Source organism: Fistularia commersonii, chromosome 10 (genome assembly GCF_037954325.1).
Source record: "Fistularia commersonii isolate RoL2024-O1a breed Wild chromosome 10, RoL_Fcom_v1.0, whole genome shotgun sequence".
NCBI lineage: Eukaryota > Metazoa > Chordata > Actinopteri > Syngnathiformes > Fistulariidae > Fistularia > Fistularia commersonii.
Window position 1 is genome coordinate 19,930,912 of NC_141293.1, and position 15,402 is coordinate 19,946,313.

General features: G+C 48.3%; 1 protein-coding gene across 1 annotated transcript; it reads left to right on the top strand.

Moving 5' to 3' along the window:
- LOC147230752 (ras-related protein Rab-37) lies at positions 1-12,962 on the top strand. Its single transcript, XM_086154255.1, has 9 exons — positions 1-726; positions 1,406-1,516; positions 4,234-4,275; positions 6,418-6,484; positions 6,690-6,742; positions 7,201-7,266; positions 8,483-8,539; positions 8,616-8,692; positions 11,364-12,962. Exons 1-9 carry the CDS (start codon positions 616-618, stop codon positions 11,467-11,469), a joined length of 690 nt encoding a protein of 229 aa, XP_086010381.1. The 5' UTR covers positions 1-615; the 3' UTR covers positions 11,470-12,962.
- Positions 12,963-15,402: the final 2,440 nt, after the last annotated feature.

The following is a 15,402-nucleotide window of genomic DNA, read 5'->3' on the forward strand; positions in this document are numbered from 1 at the left end:
TGTGTGTGTGTGTGCGTGTGTGTGTGCGTGTGTGTGTGTGTGTGTGTGTGTGTGTGTAGGGGGATGGGATGGAGGGCGGTTCGTCCCTAACACGCGAGAAAACACCCCTTCGACGTGTTCTCGCTGTGCTTCCTCCGCCTGCCCACGCCGCTCGTCTCCTCTGTTCTCCGCCGCCGCCGCCGCCGCCGCCGCCGCCGCCGCCGCCCCGGCGATGCTCCCGGCCGCCGGTCCGAGCTGCTCTCCAGCCCGGCGGACGCGCACAACTTTCCGCCGCCATCCGTCCTCCGTCCTGCTTCGCGGCTCCCGCTGACCGACCGCCGCGGTTTGTTTTCTTATTGATTGATTTATTTATTTCCTCTCTTTTTTTTTTTTTTTTTTTTGAATTTCATCTTTTTTTTTTTATTTATTCATTTCATTTATTTTTTTGTCTCTTTTTTTTTTTTTTTTTTCATTTTTTTTTTTTTTTTTTTGAACCCGGAGGCGAGAGGCGGGATGAACGTCCGCGGGCTGCGGGCGGACTCGAACTGAGCCCCGGCGTGCGCCGTGCGCCGTGCGCGCCTCCACGCACGGACACAACACACCGGTTCCTCCTCCTCCTCCGCTCCCGCCGCTGAGATGTCCACGAGGAAGACGTCGTTGACCGACAAGGAGACCAAGAACGGAACGTCCAAATACGTGCTGGAGAGATGCGCCTCTATTAACGAGTATTACGATGTTGCGTTCAAGGTGCGTGTTCGCGCTGCGGGATTCCACGCATCGCGTCGTGCGGCGGCGGCGAGAAGAGAGGAAACAACACCCGACTCCGGTTGTTTCTTTTCTCCTCGTCGCCACTTAACCAGCGCGCACGGCAGACGCCCGCACAACTTATCGACCCGCTGCGTGTGCGTGTGTGCGTGTGCGTGCTTGCGTTTGTGCGTGTGTGCGTTTCCAAGAAGTCTTTGTCCGCCCGCGGCCGTGCAAATATTTGCGGAGGGTGGACTTGTTGCGCCCGTTCGGATTAAAGTTACATTAGAGGATATGAGGTGATCACACCCCCGGGTGTGTTTTAAGAACACACACACACACACACACACACACACACACACACACACACACACATTAGGATAGCAGTGATATGGAGGGGCTCTGCTGGATGCAAGCATCTTGAGTCTCCTCAGCATGAACAGTGTCACATGCTGCTGGTATCTTCATCTGTGTGTGTGTGTGTGTGTGTGGGTGTGTGTGTGTGTGTGTTGGGGGGTGTCACAGTGGGAGTGGGTCTATCAGGAACCAGTGTTTTTTCCCTCCTTTTGTTTGATTGTGAGTCTTTTCTGAGCTGTGTGTTTTTGCTCCCCTCTAACTCCTGGTCCTGGTCCTGGTCCTTGTCCTGGTCCTGGTCCTGATCTTGGTCCTGGTCTGGCTCCAGGTGATGCTGCTGGGAGACTCGGCCGTGGGGAAGACTTGTGTCCTGGTGAGATTCAAAGATGGCGCTTTTCTGGGAGGCAACTTCATCGCCACCGTCGGAATCGACTTCAGGGTGAGACGCCGCCGGCCGCTGGGGTCGCGACCTTTCGTCCCGCTCGTCCGCAACAAGCGCCCCGCTAGTCCCGTTCTCAAGCTCAAGCTTCGGGGTGGGGGTGGGAGTTGGGGTATCACCGATTTTAAAAACCCGAGGCCTTCTGGAGTTATCTCCCCAGACCCCCCCCCCACACACACACACACACACACACACACGCACACACACACACGCACACACACACCCTCCACCCTTCCTCGCCATTTCCTCCGTTGAAGGCAGAGGCGCTCCCCGCTAATGGCAAGTCGACAAGGAGACGGAAATTGTGTTGCATTAGCTGAAGTGGTGATATAATTGTGTTCCCGGGATGGCGGCGCAGACATTAAGAGGCGTAATGGCTCTCTGAGTGATGCCGCTTTAAGACACACACACACACACACACACACACACACACACACACTTTCTCCTTGCAGCATTGGCAGTGAACACAACAGGTCCCCATCACATCAATAAGGGAGGCGACACAGTGTGGAGCATGGAGGGGCGCTGGCTTCACACGTGCACGCCCCCCCTGCCCCCCCTGCACCCCGTGCACCCCCTGCCCCCCCTGGTCCTGGAAGGCTTGAGAAGCGGGAGTCACACCGTCAACCCGATCGGCGAGGCGGCTCTTTTGTGCGCGGAGATGCGAGGCCGGGCCGGTAGCCGGGAAACATGGCGGATCTATTTTGGGCATGTTTCCTTGTAGCGGTTACTCAGCATGCAGGCTTCTCTCCACGTCATAATTGGGGGGGTGGAAAGCCATGGCAACTAATGCAGGGGTTGAAGCGTGTCCTCTCTGCCGGGGAACGGGATTCAGCAGGTGGTGGATCTTGCTTTTCTTTCTTTGAATAAACAACAACAAGAGCTACTTGTTTGCGGAGATGCTAGTTTTCCCCCGCGCTGCGCAGGAAGCGCTGCAGATCACGCTTCCTCCTCGCCTTTCCTGTCAGCGGTTTAGTTTCGCAGAGTCGCGGCCTCTTTCGCTCGCTCGTCTTCGTCGAAGAAAAGGACGTTTTCCACGTTTGTTGAACGCGTGAAGCGTCACAGAGAACGCTTTAAAATTACGTTTTTTTCCAACGGATGTTCAAGATAATGGGAACTAGCATTTTAGCTTTGGCCAATCATTTGATTCATTCCCAATGAAGGTACGACGGTGAGAATATCGCTGTAGCTCGGCATGAAGGAGGAGACGCCCTATATTTTTTAGCACTTGATGGCGCAGCGGTTACGGCTTCCGCCGCTCTGCAGAAAGGTTGCGGGTTCGAGAGACGGAACACCCTCGCGCCGAAAACATGCAGCGGCTTCAAAATGGCCGGACGTGTGAGTGAGGGAGGGAGAACGTGGTTGAATATCTCGCTATGACGTTTGAATAAGAGAGCCAATGGTTGAAAACCTCTATATAAACTTAAAAAAGTCCAGTGCAAAGATCGTTGATTCCAGCAGAACCTTTTGAGCCGCGCCGATGTTTAACGAAGAATGTTCGGCGTGTGATTCCCCTCACCTGCCGTCCGCCGTGCAGGAACACTTGTGACAAAAAGAAGGGTCAATAAGAAACAGGGATAAAGAACATCTCCAACGGGTATTTATGTTCCCATATCAGGAACAGCAGGAGACAAGTCATCGTACAGCAGAAAGACATCATACGCATGTACATCCCCAACCTCCTGAATAAGTATTATTATGTTCACGTCAGGATTCAAGGTAGATCTGTCAAACATTAAAAAAGATAGAAGTATATCACAAAAACATCTTGAGTTGGTATTATTACTTTCCCATATAAGGAAAAGCCATCATATGCCAATATACCATAATATACCATAATATATCATAATAAACCATAATATACCACAATGTACCACAATGTACCATAATATACCACAATGTACCATAATATACCATAATATACCATAATAGACCATGATATACCAAGACTACCCAAAGCGCCTCTTAATAAAAATATAATTATCTTCTTTTCAGTGATAGGACCAAAAAAGATACTCTTAATATATGTAAAGCCATTCAGACTTTTCTAACCTTTGTTACCTAACCAGGCGGCGGACGTGCACGTTTCTTTTTCTCAAGCGCACGTGAAAATCTCTCAATGACATAAGAATGAGGGAGTGAACGGCTGAATATCTCATCTGTAGGATGGAGGTTTGAACGTCTGGGTGACGTGTGACGGGATCGAACACGGAGAATGAGCGAGTGAATAAATAACGTCCTTCAGCTGACGATCAAAATAAACGTCGAACCAAAGAACGCCGCGTCGTCAGCCGCTGAGGGTTTTTTCCGTCGAGACACAAAATGAACTTCCTGGTTCGGCGTGCGTGTTTCTTGCTATCTCATGTTCTCCTTTTATACATAACATTAATTAGTCACCGAATTGAGTCCGGGCCGTCTGAAGGGGCCTCGGGCCCATCCTTCCCGCGCAGGAAATCAGAGGCTCCCCTACGAGGGAGCAGGAAATTAATGGGGGGAGTCGCTTGTTATTCTGCCGGTGGTTTTTCTCACTGTTGTGTAATTAAGTCTGATCCTGGGACCTTGTTGTTGTCGTGTCTGCGCTTCATATTACTTTCCCTGCCAGTGTTCACAGCCACCTTGAGATATGTGGTTTCTATTGCGGCACGCAGCGCCACGAGTCTTTTTCTAGGCGGCGTGCGTCATTCTCCACCTCCTGACAGCTCCTCTTCTCTCTGCAGAACAAAGTGGTGGATGTCGACAGCCTCAAAGTCAAACTCCAGGTGAGATTTCGCAGCGATCGTGCACCAAAAGTCGCGCGGATCGTCACGAAAATCACATTTATGAGTTTTAACCGAAAGCCAATATCACTTGGCCTTTATTTGTTATATCCTAATAAAGACAGCCGCTATTTTAACACCTAACTACAACTTCATCGCACATTATTCGCTCATTTTCTACGCTCTGCGTAGAGCGCCATCTGGAATGTGATCAAAAATCACCCGGATTATTATCCCCTCATTTGTGCGGCGGTGACGGCGGCGCGGCGAGCACGGAAGGGACCGCCGTGGCGTTCCGGCAAAGAGCCGTTAATCCGAGGCCTGTCTGTCACCGTCGCCCGTTCATTCGGCGCCGAGTGGGAGGCGCCAAAATTAGATTCCTCCGCCGGAGCTCGAGTAAAGCAGCCTCTTCTCTCCCGCGAAAGCGTCGCTCCGGCGATTCATTCTAAATTGTGGCGGCGACGGTGATGAGTCTGCAGACGTGGGCCGCACGGCAGAGACAGGCGACCTCGCCGGCCGCCACCCATGAATTCAAAGGATGAAACGGACAGACCGCAGATTTAACTTGTAATCTGCAGCCCGTATGGACGTGTAACTGACTCTTTTGGCCCGTTAACAAATACACGGCGTTAGAGCTCCTCTGGAAGCGTCTTTGCATTCAAGAACCCTCCGTTTCTTTAGAACCGAAGCCAAGGAGGAAATGAGGTCACGTAAAGAGGAAGTGCGGTCGATCGATAGTTTGAAATGCTGCCAGTGACCTCGGAGCTCCAGTTTCCATGAAATGACCGCGACCGTCCCTCCGACCGAGCCGGGTCGGAAGTTATTTTATTTTCAATGCCGGTTATTTGCCGGCGAGTCTCCGACATGGTGTTTACACATCGCCGCCTTATTTATTTCTCTAATATCTGTTGGTGAATTTATGTTTAATCGGTTAAAGTAGACACGGGTGCGTTAGAAAGCCATTCATTAAAATATAATTTGCCAGTAAGTGGACTCAGATCATCAGAAATGAACACTTGTGAAGAAATGATCCATCCGGATGGGTTTATTTTAGGTGAATATTCAAGAGTCTGATTTATCCATCTATTAATGAAGTCTGTATAAATAACAGCAAGGCCCCTCCTTCTCCCCCACTGAAAATCCCACAATATATAAATATGCAAATATGTTTTATTTCACACAAGGGAACTATCGCAATAATATCGTCAACGTCGTGACTCGGGAGCGTCGATATTCGCAGAATCAGGATTGGCTTCCCGAGCTTTTGTTTGTTATGCTTTTAATTTTCTCCCGGCTATTTGTGCTCATTAGTAACTAAGCGATTTTAAAACTGTAGATTGCAGTTTCCCTCCGGGGAGCGCTGCTGCAATAAGGAGTCCTCTAATAGCGACCAAGGCTTTCTGCCGCCTTCTGCAAACAGCCTTTTATTTTTTTTGCACATGTAAGAACATGGCAAATGGCAAACGCATGAAAACAGGCGAGGAGACAGAAATGAGCGTCCTTTGCGCCCGCTAGTGGCAGCAAACGCAACAAACAGCAATTCTGGAATTTTTGACTATTTTTGTTTGCGTTTTTCGTGACTTAAATTAGAAATTACGAGTAGACATTAATTTATCCACAAATGAGCTTGAAACGTTACAAATAATTGAATAAATGTAGAGGGAAAGAATTTCTATAAAATTGTGCAGGAAATGCCAGCAGTATTTTCCAGAAATAAAGACGTGCTTCAATCCATGTCAAATTAAATCCATAAATACAAAGATAATAATTCATACTGCTCTGCTTGAATTGTTGGCAACAAGCGCTCAGACGGGTCTTACATTTATTTCTACCTTCTCATTTTACCGATTCATATTGGATAAGTGGCTAAAGATATGTAATTTAAAAAAATAATCTTTCGTTTGACCTTTCGGATTTGTGTCTCCGGGTTTTTCGGTCGACCATGTAAACGGCGCTCATTTGCGAGGACGCTGGCGCACGCTCAACTAAATACTGACTAAAAGCGGCGGCGGCGGCGGTGGTGGTTTGGTGTCGGGTTATATAACGGTGACTGTGCTGTAGTTTCTGGATTTGCTGGCAGGATTGTTTCCGGGGGGTCTGTTTCCCCTTGTTAGACTCTTTCTAATGATGTGTTGTGTTGCTCAGATCTGGGATACGGCCGGTCAGGAGAGATTCCGTAGCGTAACACACGCCTACTATAGAGATGCCCAGGGTAACTTTTTATATTCCACTTCCTCATACCATGTGTGTTTCTATTCTGTGTGTATATATATGTCTGTGTGTGTGTGTGTGTGTGTGTGTAGGTGAGGCCTCATCCTTGCAGCGAACCGTGTGTGTTGTCAGTCTGAGGGTGTGTGTAGGTGTGAGTGTTATGCAAGGGTGCAGTGAACAATAAGGCTCCTCTGCTTCCTCTGCAGCGTTACTTCTGCTGTATGACATCACCAGCAAGCCGTCCTTCGACAACATCAGGGTAGGACGTTACACTTCCTCCTCTCTCAGACCCCCCTCGACCCCAGACCCCCTCGACCCCAGACCCCCTTGACCCCAGACCCCCTCGCCCCCAGACCCCCTCGCCCCCCCCAGACCCCCTCACCCCCAGACCCCCTCGACCCCAGACCTCCTCGCCCCCAGACCTCCTCCCGCTTTCTGTTTCATCTTGCAAACAACCCCCACTCGCCGTTCAAGATGACATTTTTTCTCATTCGGAGATTTTCAGTATCGAAAAGCAATAAAGGTGCGCGGCCGCGTGACTCGCCGTCATCATGATTGATTATTGCCTGGCAATAGCTCTCTCACACACACACACACACACACACATGCATGCACACACACACACACACATGCACACATACACACCTCAGTGTGTGACGTTGTTTATAGAGCGGTGGCTTCTCTCTCCCTCATGCATCTCTTTCTTCTCCCACTCAGGCCTGGCTCACTGAGATCCACGAGTACGCCCAGAAGGATGTGGTCATCATGTTGCTCGGCAACAAGGTGAGCCAAGCTTCCCTTTCCGTGTGACAAACCAGTATCAGCAGAGAACTCGTCCCTTGGCGCGTCTTCACTTCACACTTAGCATTTTGAAGGCGATCCAAATGTTTGACCCCCGAAGCCAAATAAACCTCTCATTCATTTTCAGCATACTTTTCTAATTTCACGCTATTTTATATCTAATTTCAAGGTTTTTTTTTTTTTTAGGTAGTTTGTACCCGATTTCACACGTGTCTGTCAATTTCGCTTCGGCTTTTAGAAATTCTTTTTCTTCAATTTTGTATTTTTTTTTTTTTTGGTGACGTGAAAGAAAACAAGCTCAAATGGCGGCGCAGCGGTTAGCGCTCCCGCCGCGGAGTTAAGAGGTAAACAGTAAATATTCCGACAGGAGGCGTTTCTGCGGTTCCTCTGGGTTCTCCTGGTTCCCGACGGGTGGATGACAGAGTGAATGCTTGTACGTCTCTGAAGGAAGCGTGGATGACAGGGTGAATAGATGTACGTCTTTATCTGACGTTGCAATGGTCTGCGTGTCTGTGACGGCGGGTCCAGCGGGTTGAACCCTGACCCCACCCTCCGGCCCGGGGACAGCCAGGATTGGCTGCGGCACCCCGCGACCCCACGACCCCACGACCCCGCGACCCCGAGCGGTAAACAATGCATGAAGGAAACAAATGAATTAATAACGCTCGGTGGGTTCAAAATACATGTTCTAGATTTTCTTTGGTCCGTCCATCTGACGCCCCCAATGTCCTTGACAAATCATACTCAGTCCTCGGCGTCCGTAACGTTATTGGAGGGTCAATGAACAAAGTGTTAAATATACGCTATGAATGTTTTATGACGCATGAAAGCCAGATTTGTTCAGCGGCTCTGCACTATTATTAGTGCAAAGGCAGATTTGAAACAGCGTCCATGAAAGCGCTTCCTCCTGGACGCCCACCAGCAGCGGTCGTCACTAACGCGCTGCTCGGCTCCCTCCGCGGGGGTCGTGGACGTGACGCCGCTCGCCGCCGGCGTCGGTCCGCGGGATGGGCGCCTCCGCCCGAGGCGGACTCCCCGAGGCGGACTCCCCGAGGCGGACTCCCCGACGCGTCATCGGCGAGAGGGAGCGGCGAGTCGGCCGCGGGATACGAGGACGCCGCTGACACGCCGGCGAACAGGCGGCCTTTGGCCTCTGCGCCGTCATGACGGGTTTGCTCTCCCCGCTCGCCGCTTGCAGGCGGACATGGCTGCGGAGAGGGTGGTGAAGACAGAGGAAGGAGAGAAGCTGGCCAAGGTAGCGTCCGTTCGATACGTCTGCGCCTTTTATTTGCCTCGCTGCTTTTCTCTCACGGTTTTCAACCCTTGGCCAGGAGTACGGCGTGCCGTTCATGGAGACGAGCGCCAAGACAGGAGTGAACGTGGAGCTGGCCTTCCTCGCTATAGCCAAGTAAGGCTTTCAGCTCGACGTCTCTGCATGATTAATCATTTTCACCACAATAATTCATTATTTCTGACGTTATTTTCATTGTTATTATTGTTATCGAATGGGTATCTCCTGCTTATCCGCACGTTTATTCCCGGTCTGTGAATTTTAAAGCTCGGATCTGCAGATTTTATATTTTCAAATCACATTTGAGTCGTCTTGTGGTTTTGGCCGTCAACTTTGTTTGCGTTGGCTTGGTCCCTCGGCCCGCCTGTAGAGGGAGCCGCCTGCCGCCGGTGCGCTCGGACTACACTTGCACCAAAATGATAGTTTCCGAATTACCTGAGTGAAACTTCTCTCAAACCGGTTGCTCAGAAAATATATGACACTCGGTTACGTCGACTTACGTAGATGCAGCGTTGCAGCATATCTTTTTGTTTGTTTTCCGACGCAGCCGACAGTGACAGAAATAACACAAAGGTAGAATTGGGGCGTTGAAAAAACAAAGACTTCTTTTGTTCTTAGCTGGTTGGTCGGGACCTGGAAGTGAGCTGCTGGGGGGGGGGGGGGGGGCATAGTCTGCATCATTTCAAACTGTAGCAGCACAAAACTACAAGTTTGTCTGAGTTCGCTCAATGCATCACGTCCGAGTGATTTGGCTGACGAGGAAAAAGCTTGAAGAATGCGTCGGCGTCAGCCCCGCCTCTCCCTGACGGCCCGATTGGCCGAGATGGCGGTGAAACGTCTGAGAGCGCGGGTCGCCGGGTTGAGGTGACACAGGGACCGACAGATGCGTCAACCTCCGGATTAATTGGGGCAAATTCCTCTCCAAAATGCTGTACAACATGTTCCGGCGTGGGACCGGCGGAGGGCGAAACTACCGCCCGGAGGTGGTAATACTCAACCAACTGGTCCGACCGCAGATCACGTTCAACCTGCGAATCAAAGCGGAGACATGGCAAAGGTCGCATACGTTCAAAGTTTACCTTCCTTTCCACGGCTGTGATGCCGTCCTCATGTTGAAAGTGACATTTTTAAATGAGGGGAAAAAAGGGTTTTTCAACCACGTCATAATTTGGTCCTTTTTGCTACGGGAATGTTGTCAGGTCATTATTTAATGCTGTCGGAAATGTGATTGGAATATAGTAATGATCAGATAATGTGATATGAATAATGAACAAGAATGTGATTGATGGGCTAACATGAGCTAACAGCAAAAGTATCATGACATGAAATTGGACAAAAAGCAGGTTTAGAAGATTCTAATCGTTTTTTACAAACCACTCATTCTGATATTTTTCCATATTACATTTTAATTCATTCATTCATTCATTCCTTCATCATCCATACGGCGGGGGGGGGGGGGGGGGGGGGGGGGGTATTTTTGCAGATACCACAACAATATGGCCGCCGACATCAACGCAACGTAGGCGTCCTTATTGTTGTGCTTTGGGTTGCTGCTGGTCTGTTTGACGGTTATGACGCTACTTTCATTCTGTCATCGATTTGACTGTCGGTGAAGGAGCGGTAAATAAGACCCGCAGCTCCGTTTCAAACGCAAACTCAAGGTTTATTTTTTCAAGTGTCAAGTTGGTTAGAAGCTGCCGGAAGGAGAGGGACAGAAGAGTTAAGAAAAATGAAACTGGAATGAGATTAAATAAACGCACCCGAGGACGATACGGAAAGTCATTCTACTTCGCTCGTTTCCGGAATTATTTATGAATCATTCCGAAACGAAACAAAACAAACAAACAAACAAACCAACACATGCATTTCATGCTTCAAAAGCCTCTGGAAATTAATTTTCATGAAAATTCTTCTATGAAATTGCTTTTCTCTGCCTGCCTTACAAAGAGAATAATAATGTGGGGGTTTAAACTGGGAGCGAAGCGTCTCGGCGCCGGCGGCGTCCCGAACGCTCAGATTCTGCCGAGGCCTCAGAAATCTCTGTGGCGACTCTGCGGCTCGCAGGCCAGAGCTGCTGGACCAGGAACTGTCCCGGCCTTCCTTCATTCAGCTATTATCCAGCTCTCAGGGTCGTGGGGGGCCTTTATCCCGCTTTTACCATTTCTCCCCGTTGACATATAATTAACAAGCTAAAAACGACGTGACTTTCTGTTTTTTTCCCCAACGGGAGAAAGAGGATGTCGTGTTGTCAAACACGAGATTGCGTCAAGTAATAGATATTTTCATTGCAAGTTAGATGGGACGATTCCGCATCACACATTCAAGATTCAAAGTGATTCTTCCGCTTGGAAATGTGTTTCTCTGTCCAACAAAATTCTTATAAAGCAGTCTGTTCACTCAGGGTACGACAAAGTGTGCTAACAAGAAGCCTCTGGGATGAGAGGTGTGACGTCTTAAAGGGAACGGATTCAAGTTCAGTTGCCGTGAAAAGATTCAACCATGATCTGGATCATTTAGAGCTGCCACAGATATGGGGAAGATAAAACAAAATTAAATTAAATGAGATAAAATGTGTATGTTTCAATACCAATTAAAAGGCAGTTTTGCATCCGGATTAAAAGATATTTTTTCATTTGTTTGCACTGCACTTTGGATGCAGCCCATAAATAAGTAAGAGTGTGATTGTAAAGCAAAGTAGCTGCACTTGGAGTTCTACTGTTCTTATTCATATTTCTCTCCTTGTCCTTCCTCTTCATATCTTACTTCCTGTGTGTGTGTGTGTGTACAGGGAGTTGAAGCACAGAGCCACGCAGCAGCCGCATGAACCCAAGTTCAAGATCCACGACTACATCGAGTCTCAGAAGCACAAGTCCGGCTGCTGCGGGCTGGTTTAGCAGATCGCTGCCGCCGGCTGGAAGGACGGAGAGAGAAAAGAAGTCAAAGAAAGATTGGGATTGAGAGAGAGAGCGGAAGAGGTTTAAAAAATAAAAAACATAAAGTCCATGGTATGAAAGCCGAGACGTGGATGTCCCCCCTCTTCTGGATCTGGATCCCTTCTCTGAAATGTGAATTCTTTTTTTTTTTTTTTTTTAAATGTCATTCGTAGAAATGTGTTTGGTCTTTGTGGTGACAGTTGGATTAAGCCAGGAGATGCCGTATCCCTGCACGGGCGGCTAAAACCAGAAAAATCATTCTATTTAAAACAAAAAAAAGCAGTTTTCTATGAACAGTCGATGGCTGTTGATGTAAATATAGCACTTTGCCGCGCAGTTTGTTTCTCACCCAACGAGCTGTGAACTGAACCCCCTCTTTGGCCTTACACTCGTCTTCTTCTTCTTCATCATCCGGTGTGTGTGAGAGCTAAATGGACTCCGGTCTGGCAGGCAGGCTGTAGCTAAATGACCCCGTCTCCCCGCATCCACGCCGCTGTCAGATAGATCCAGTAAAGTCCGCCACGCCGCGTCTAGTTCGGCGAAACACAAAACTGATCATGTGACTTTCTCTGCAGCGTCATCCCACCGTCACGTCTGCTGACACTCTACTCTGCATGCTTTTTCTTTCTTTCTTTCTTTCTTTTTTTTACCGAGTCGTTACCACACACTCATATGCACACACACACACACACACACACACACACACACAGATGTGCAGCACACTGAAACATTGCTGTCTCTCCTTTAATAAATGATGGATGTTGTTGTCTAGACTGTGCAGAAGCTGTATTTGTTTCACGCGTCGCCTTGTGCAATTAGTTTCTTTGGATAACTTGCTCGATGTCACATTCTATCTCTCCTCTGAAGTGTCACTGGTCACAAAGTGCCATGAAAAAGTGCTTTGTTATCACGTACAGTATATATATATATATATACACATATATATAAAGTCTATTTTGTAATGTATGTGGTGTTGTTTTATTAATGTCAGTCTTGTGTGTATTTGTGTGTGTTTGCGGGGTGCGGGGGGGCATCAGGAGCTGCGGCACTTAATGTTTGCGGCACTTTGGTGCAACTTGGCAAAACACTTTCAACTGTAAATCTGCCTTTTTACTGAGTGAATCAGTTATAAACATTACCCCGACATTACTAAACATAACCGCATTTTCTCATCTATCATTGAGGGTCAAAGGTCACCTGAGATATACTTATCTATGGTATTTTCATACGTATATAATATAAATGCGTTCGCTAGTACATTTATACTTTATGCCTATAAACGATCGATTCAGCGTGCGCTCATTACGTTCGGCCCGGTTGACAGACAAGCTATCGATCGGCCGTCGCCGTTCACCACTTCCAGAATGTACCATGAACAACTGCAGCAATAAGTGTTTTAAACATGTTGGTTAAGAGCTAATTTATGGCTTACAAATAAAATATTATTAAAGTACAGATGAAACGATTCATTATATTAAATTCCTTTATGGTTTAATGGTGTGCAGTTTAACGGCGTGTAACTAAAGAGTCATTTCTGTGTTAAGTCTGGTGTGTTTAACACGCTGTGCCGCTCTGGCGTACACACCAGGTGTGTGTTCAGTAATGTGTGTGTGCGTACGGCGTCTGAAGTTGGTCGTTTACAGGGATGAGGCGCATTATGAGTCACACGCCTGCACTTCACACGCTTCCTTTTCTCACACCCGTGACTCGTTCATCGTGAAACATGTAAATTCTCTGTAGTTAATTGTGAAAAACCATTTGAACGGTTTCCCACGGCAACCGACGGCACCGTCATACTGAGCTTTTTAAATCGACGGGCCTCCGTCTCCCGTCCGCTCATCGGTTCTTAGCCGAAAAGTCGATTTCTCCCCGAGGTTTAAGCGGCTTCGTGCCAGCGTCTGATTTTATAATGCTGTCAATCATTTTCCTGGCCGAGCAAAGCCCGAGCTGGACGGCAGAGGCTGAGGAGCATTATGGGATGGCAGATCAGGGCAGGAGGAGGTCCTCAGAACCACAGCGGATTTAGTTCCAGCCCTGAAGGCACAATAATTCACGTTTTGGGATGATAAAGTAACTGCCGCACAATTTATTGAGATTCAAACAGATGAAATCTGCACGTCCATGTAGAAATTGGAAGAAATACAGAAATATAGCCCGAGAACCCGAGACTATAAAACGATGATAATGACAACAAATGCACAAATATTCACTCTCTCATTGACACGTCTGATAAATTAAGAGTCTCCGACGAACCTTCTGTGTGTTTTTGCAGTGTTCCGCCTGATGATGATGGGGATAAAAATCATCCTCACCGTCAACATCGTCTTTAGAAAACATAACGTGAGTAAAACACTTCTTGAAAATGACAAAAAAAAGGGTGTCTTTGACTGTCTCTCTCATTTGTCTGGACCTGGAAAAAATCTTTTGAGGATATGAATATATGCTCCTTAAATTAGAGTTTTAAAATTTGATGTCATTATTTTTTTTCTTCCATATTTAGTGCTGAATTGTTTGGCACGAATCATTTGACTCCATCTCATAGAGCGGCTCTTGCAACTTTAAGAAAACAAAAACATCGGCGGCCCACGCCCTTTCACCGAGAAAACACAGAGATTGTTTTGAGTCTTTACATGAGGAACAATTTTCCCCCGGGCGAAAACACCTGCTGGCATCGAGACCCATAATGAGAAACTGGGGCATTAAAAACACAAACATGACGGCCGAGGTTTATTTTTAAACGTCGTCGCTTTGCATACCTTTTGGTTTCGTCTCTCCCGACCGAGGAGTCAGACTCTCTTGGACGTAAAGTGGGCAGAAGAAATGGAGCGTCAGGAAACGGGAAATTTGGAGGAACTTCTCCTTTAGGCGCTCCTTGTCTGGGCTTTGCTTTTGATTCACTAAGAGTTTTTATTTTATTTCATCGATTATTGGTTCAATCAACGCTGAACCCATGATGTAAATTCCAGTCAAGTCAGATTTTATTTCTGTGTTGCCGAATCGTCTGATGACACTTTCCCTGAGCAGGTCTGGAGCCCGATCTTTAAAACTATTTACACAAACCCAACATTCCCCCACTTGGCAACAGCTGTGAGGAAAAAGTGCCTTTCGCCGGGCAGAAACGTCGGACGGATCCAAACTGGTTTTGGGCGGCTTTGACCAGCGAGGGTGGAAAGAGAGCGTGAGAGAGAAGGACGGAGCAGAGAGATAGAAACTGCAAAAACAAACATGTCTGTCGCTTTAAATCCACCTTCATTTTCCGGGACAAGTGACGATCACGCGCGCCCTCGAAGGGCCGCGGTAAAGTCGACAAAAATCCTTCGTGCACTCGTTTAAACACACGAGGTCATTTTCTCTTCAGTCCGGTGACTCACGACATTCATCTCTGTGACCTGGCGAAGATGGCGGCCGGAGGTGGGCGAAGAAAACACGGCGAGAAGGACGGGGGCGACGGGACGGCTGGGATGGACAGACAGCGGCGCTAACAGCTACATGCTACATGCTACATGACGATAAAGTAATAGCTTTAGTACCGGTGACGGTAACGGCGGCGGACGCCCGGCAGACGCCCGGCAGCGCCGCTGCAGTAGATCAAGCCAGGCGCCTCGGGAACCTGCCAAATAACAGGGAGCTCAGAGATTTACATCTTCGGACGTCAGCCTCCGGCTTTCTAAGCTGCTCCGTACATGAAATGCTGGGCCGGAGAAAACGGGAATATGAAGCGCAATAGCAGCCGCACTCAATCCTGGGCTGAATTCAGCTGCCGTCCGAAGCGGAGAAGAAAAGCTGTGGCCCTTAATGGGCCGATTGTTCATCGTGGCAACGACTCTCCAGACTCTCTCGGCCACAGGACAAACCACTGGCACCAAACCTTTCCTTCCCGCTTCAAGAACGACT

Coding starts and splice junctions, on each gene's coding strand:
- LOC147230752 (XM_086154255.1), top strand. CDS start 616: ATGTCCACGAGGAAGACGTCGTTGACCGACAAGGAGACCAAGAACGGA. Junction 727..1,405: donor ATTACGATGTTGCGTTCAAG/GTGCGTGTTCGC, acceptor GTCTGGCTCCAG/GTGATGCTGCTGGGAGACTC. Junction 6,485..6,689: donor CTACTATAGAGATGCCCAGG/GTAACTTTTTAT, acceptor CTTCCTCTGCAG/CGTTACTTCTGCTGTATGAC.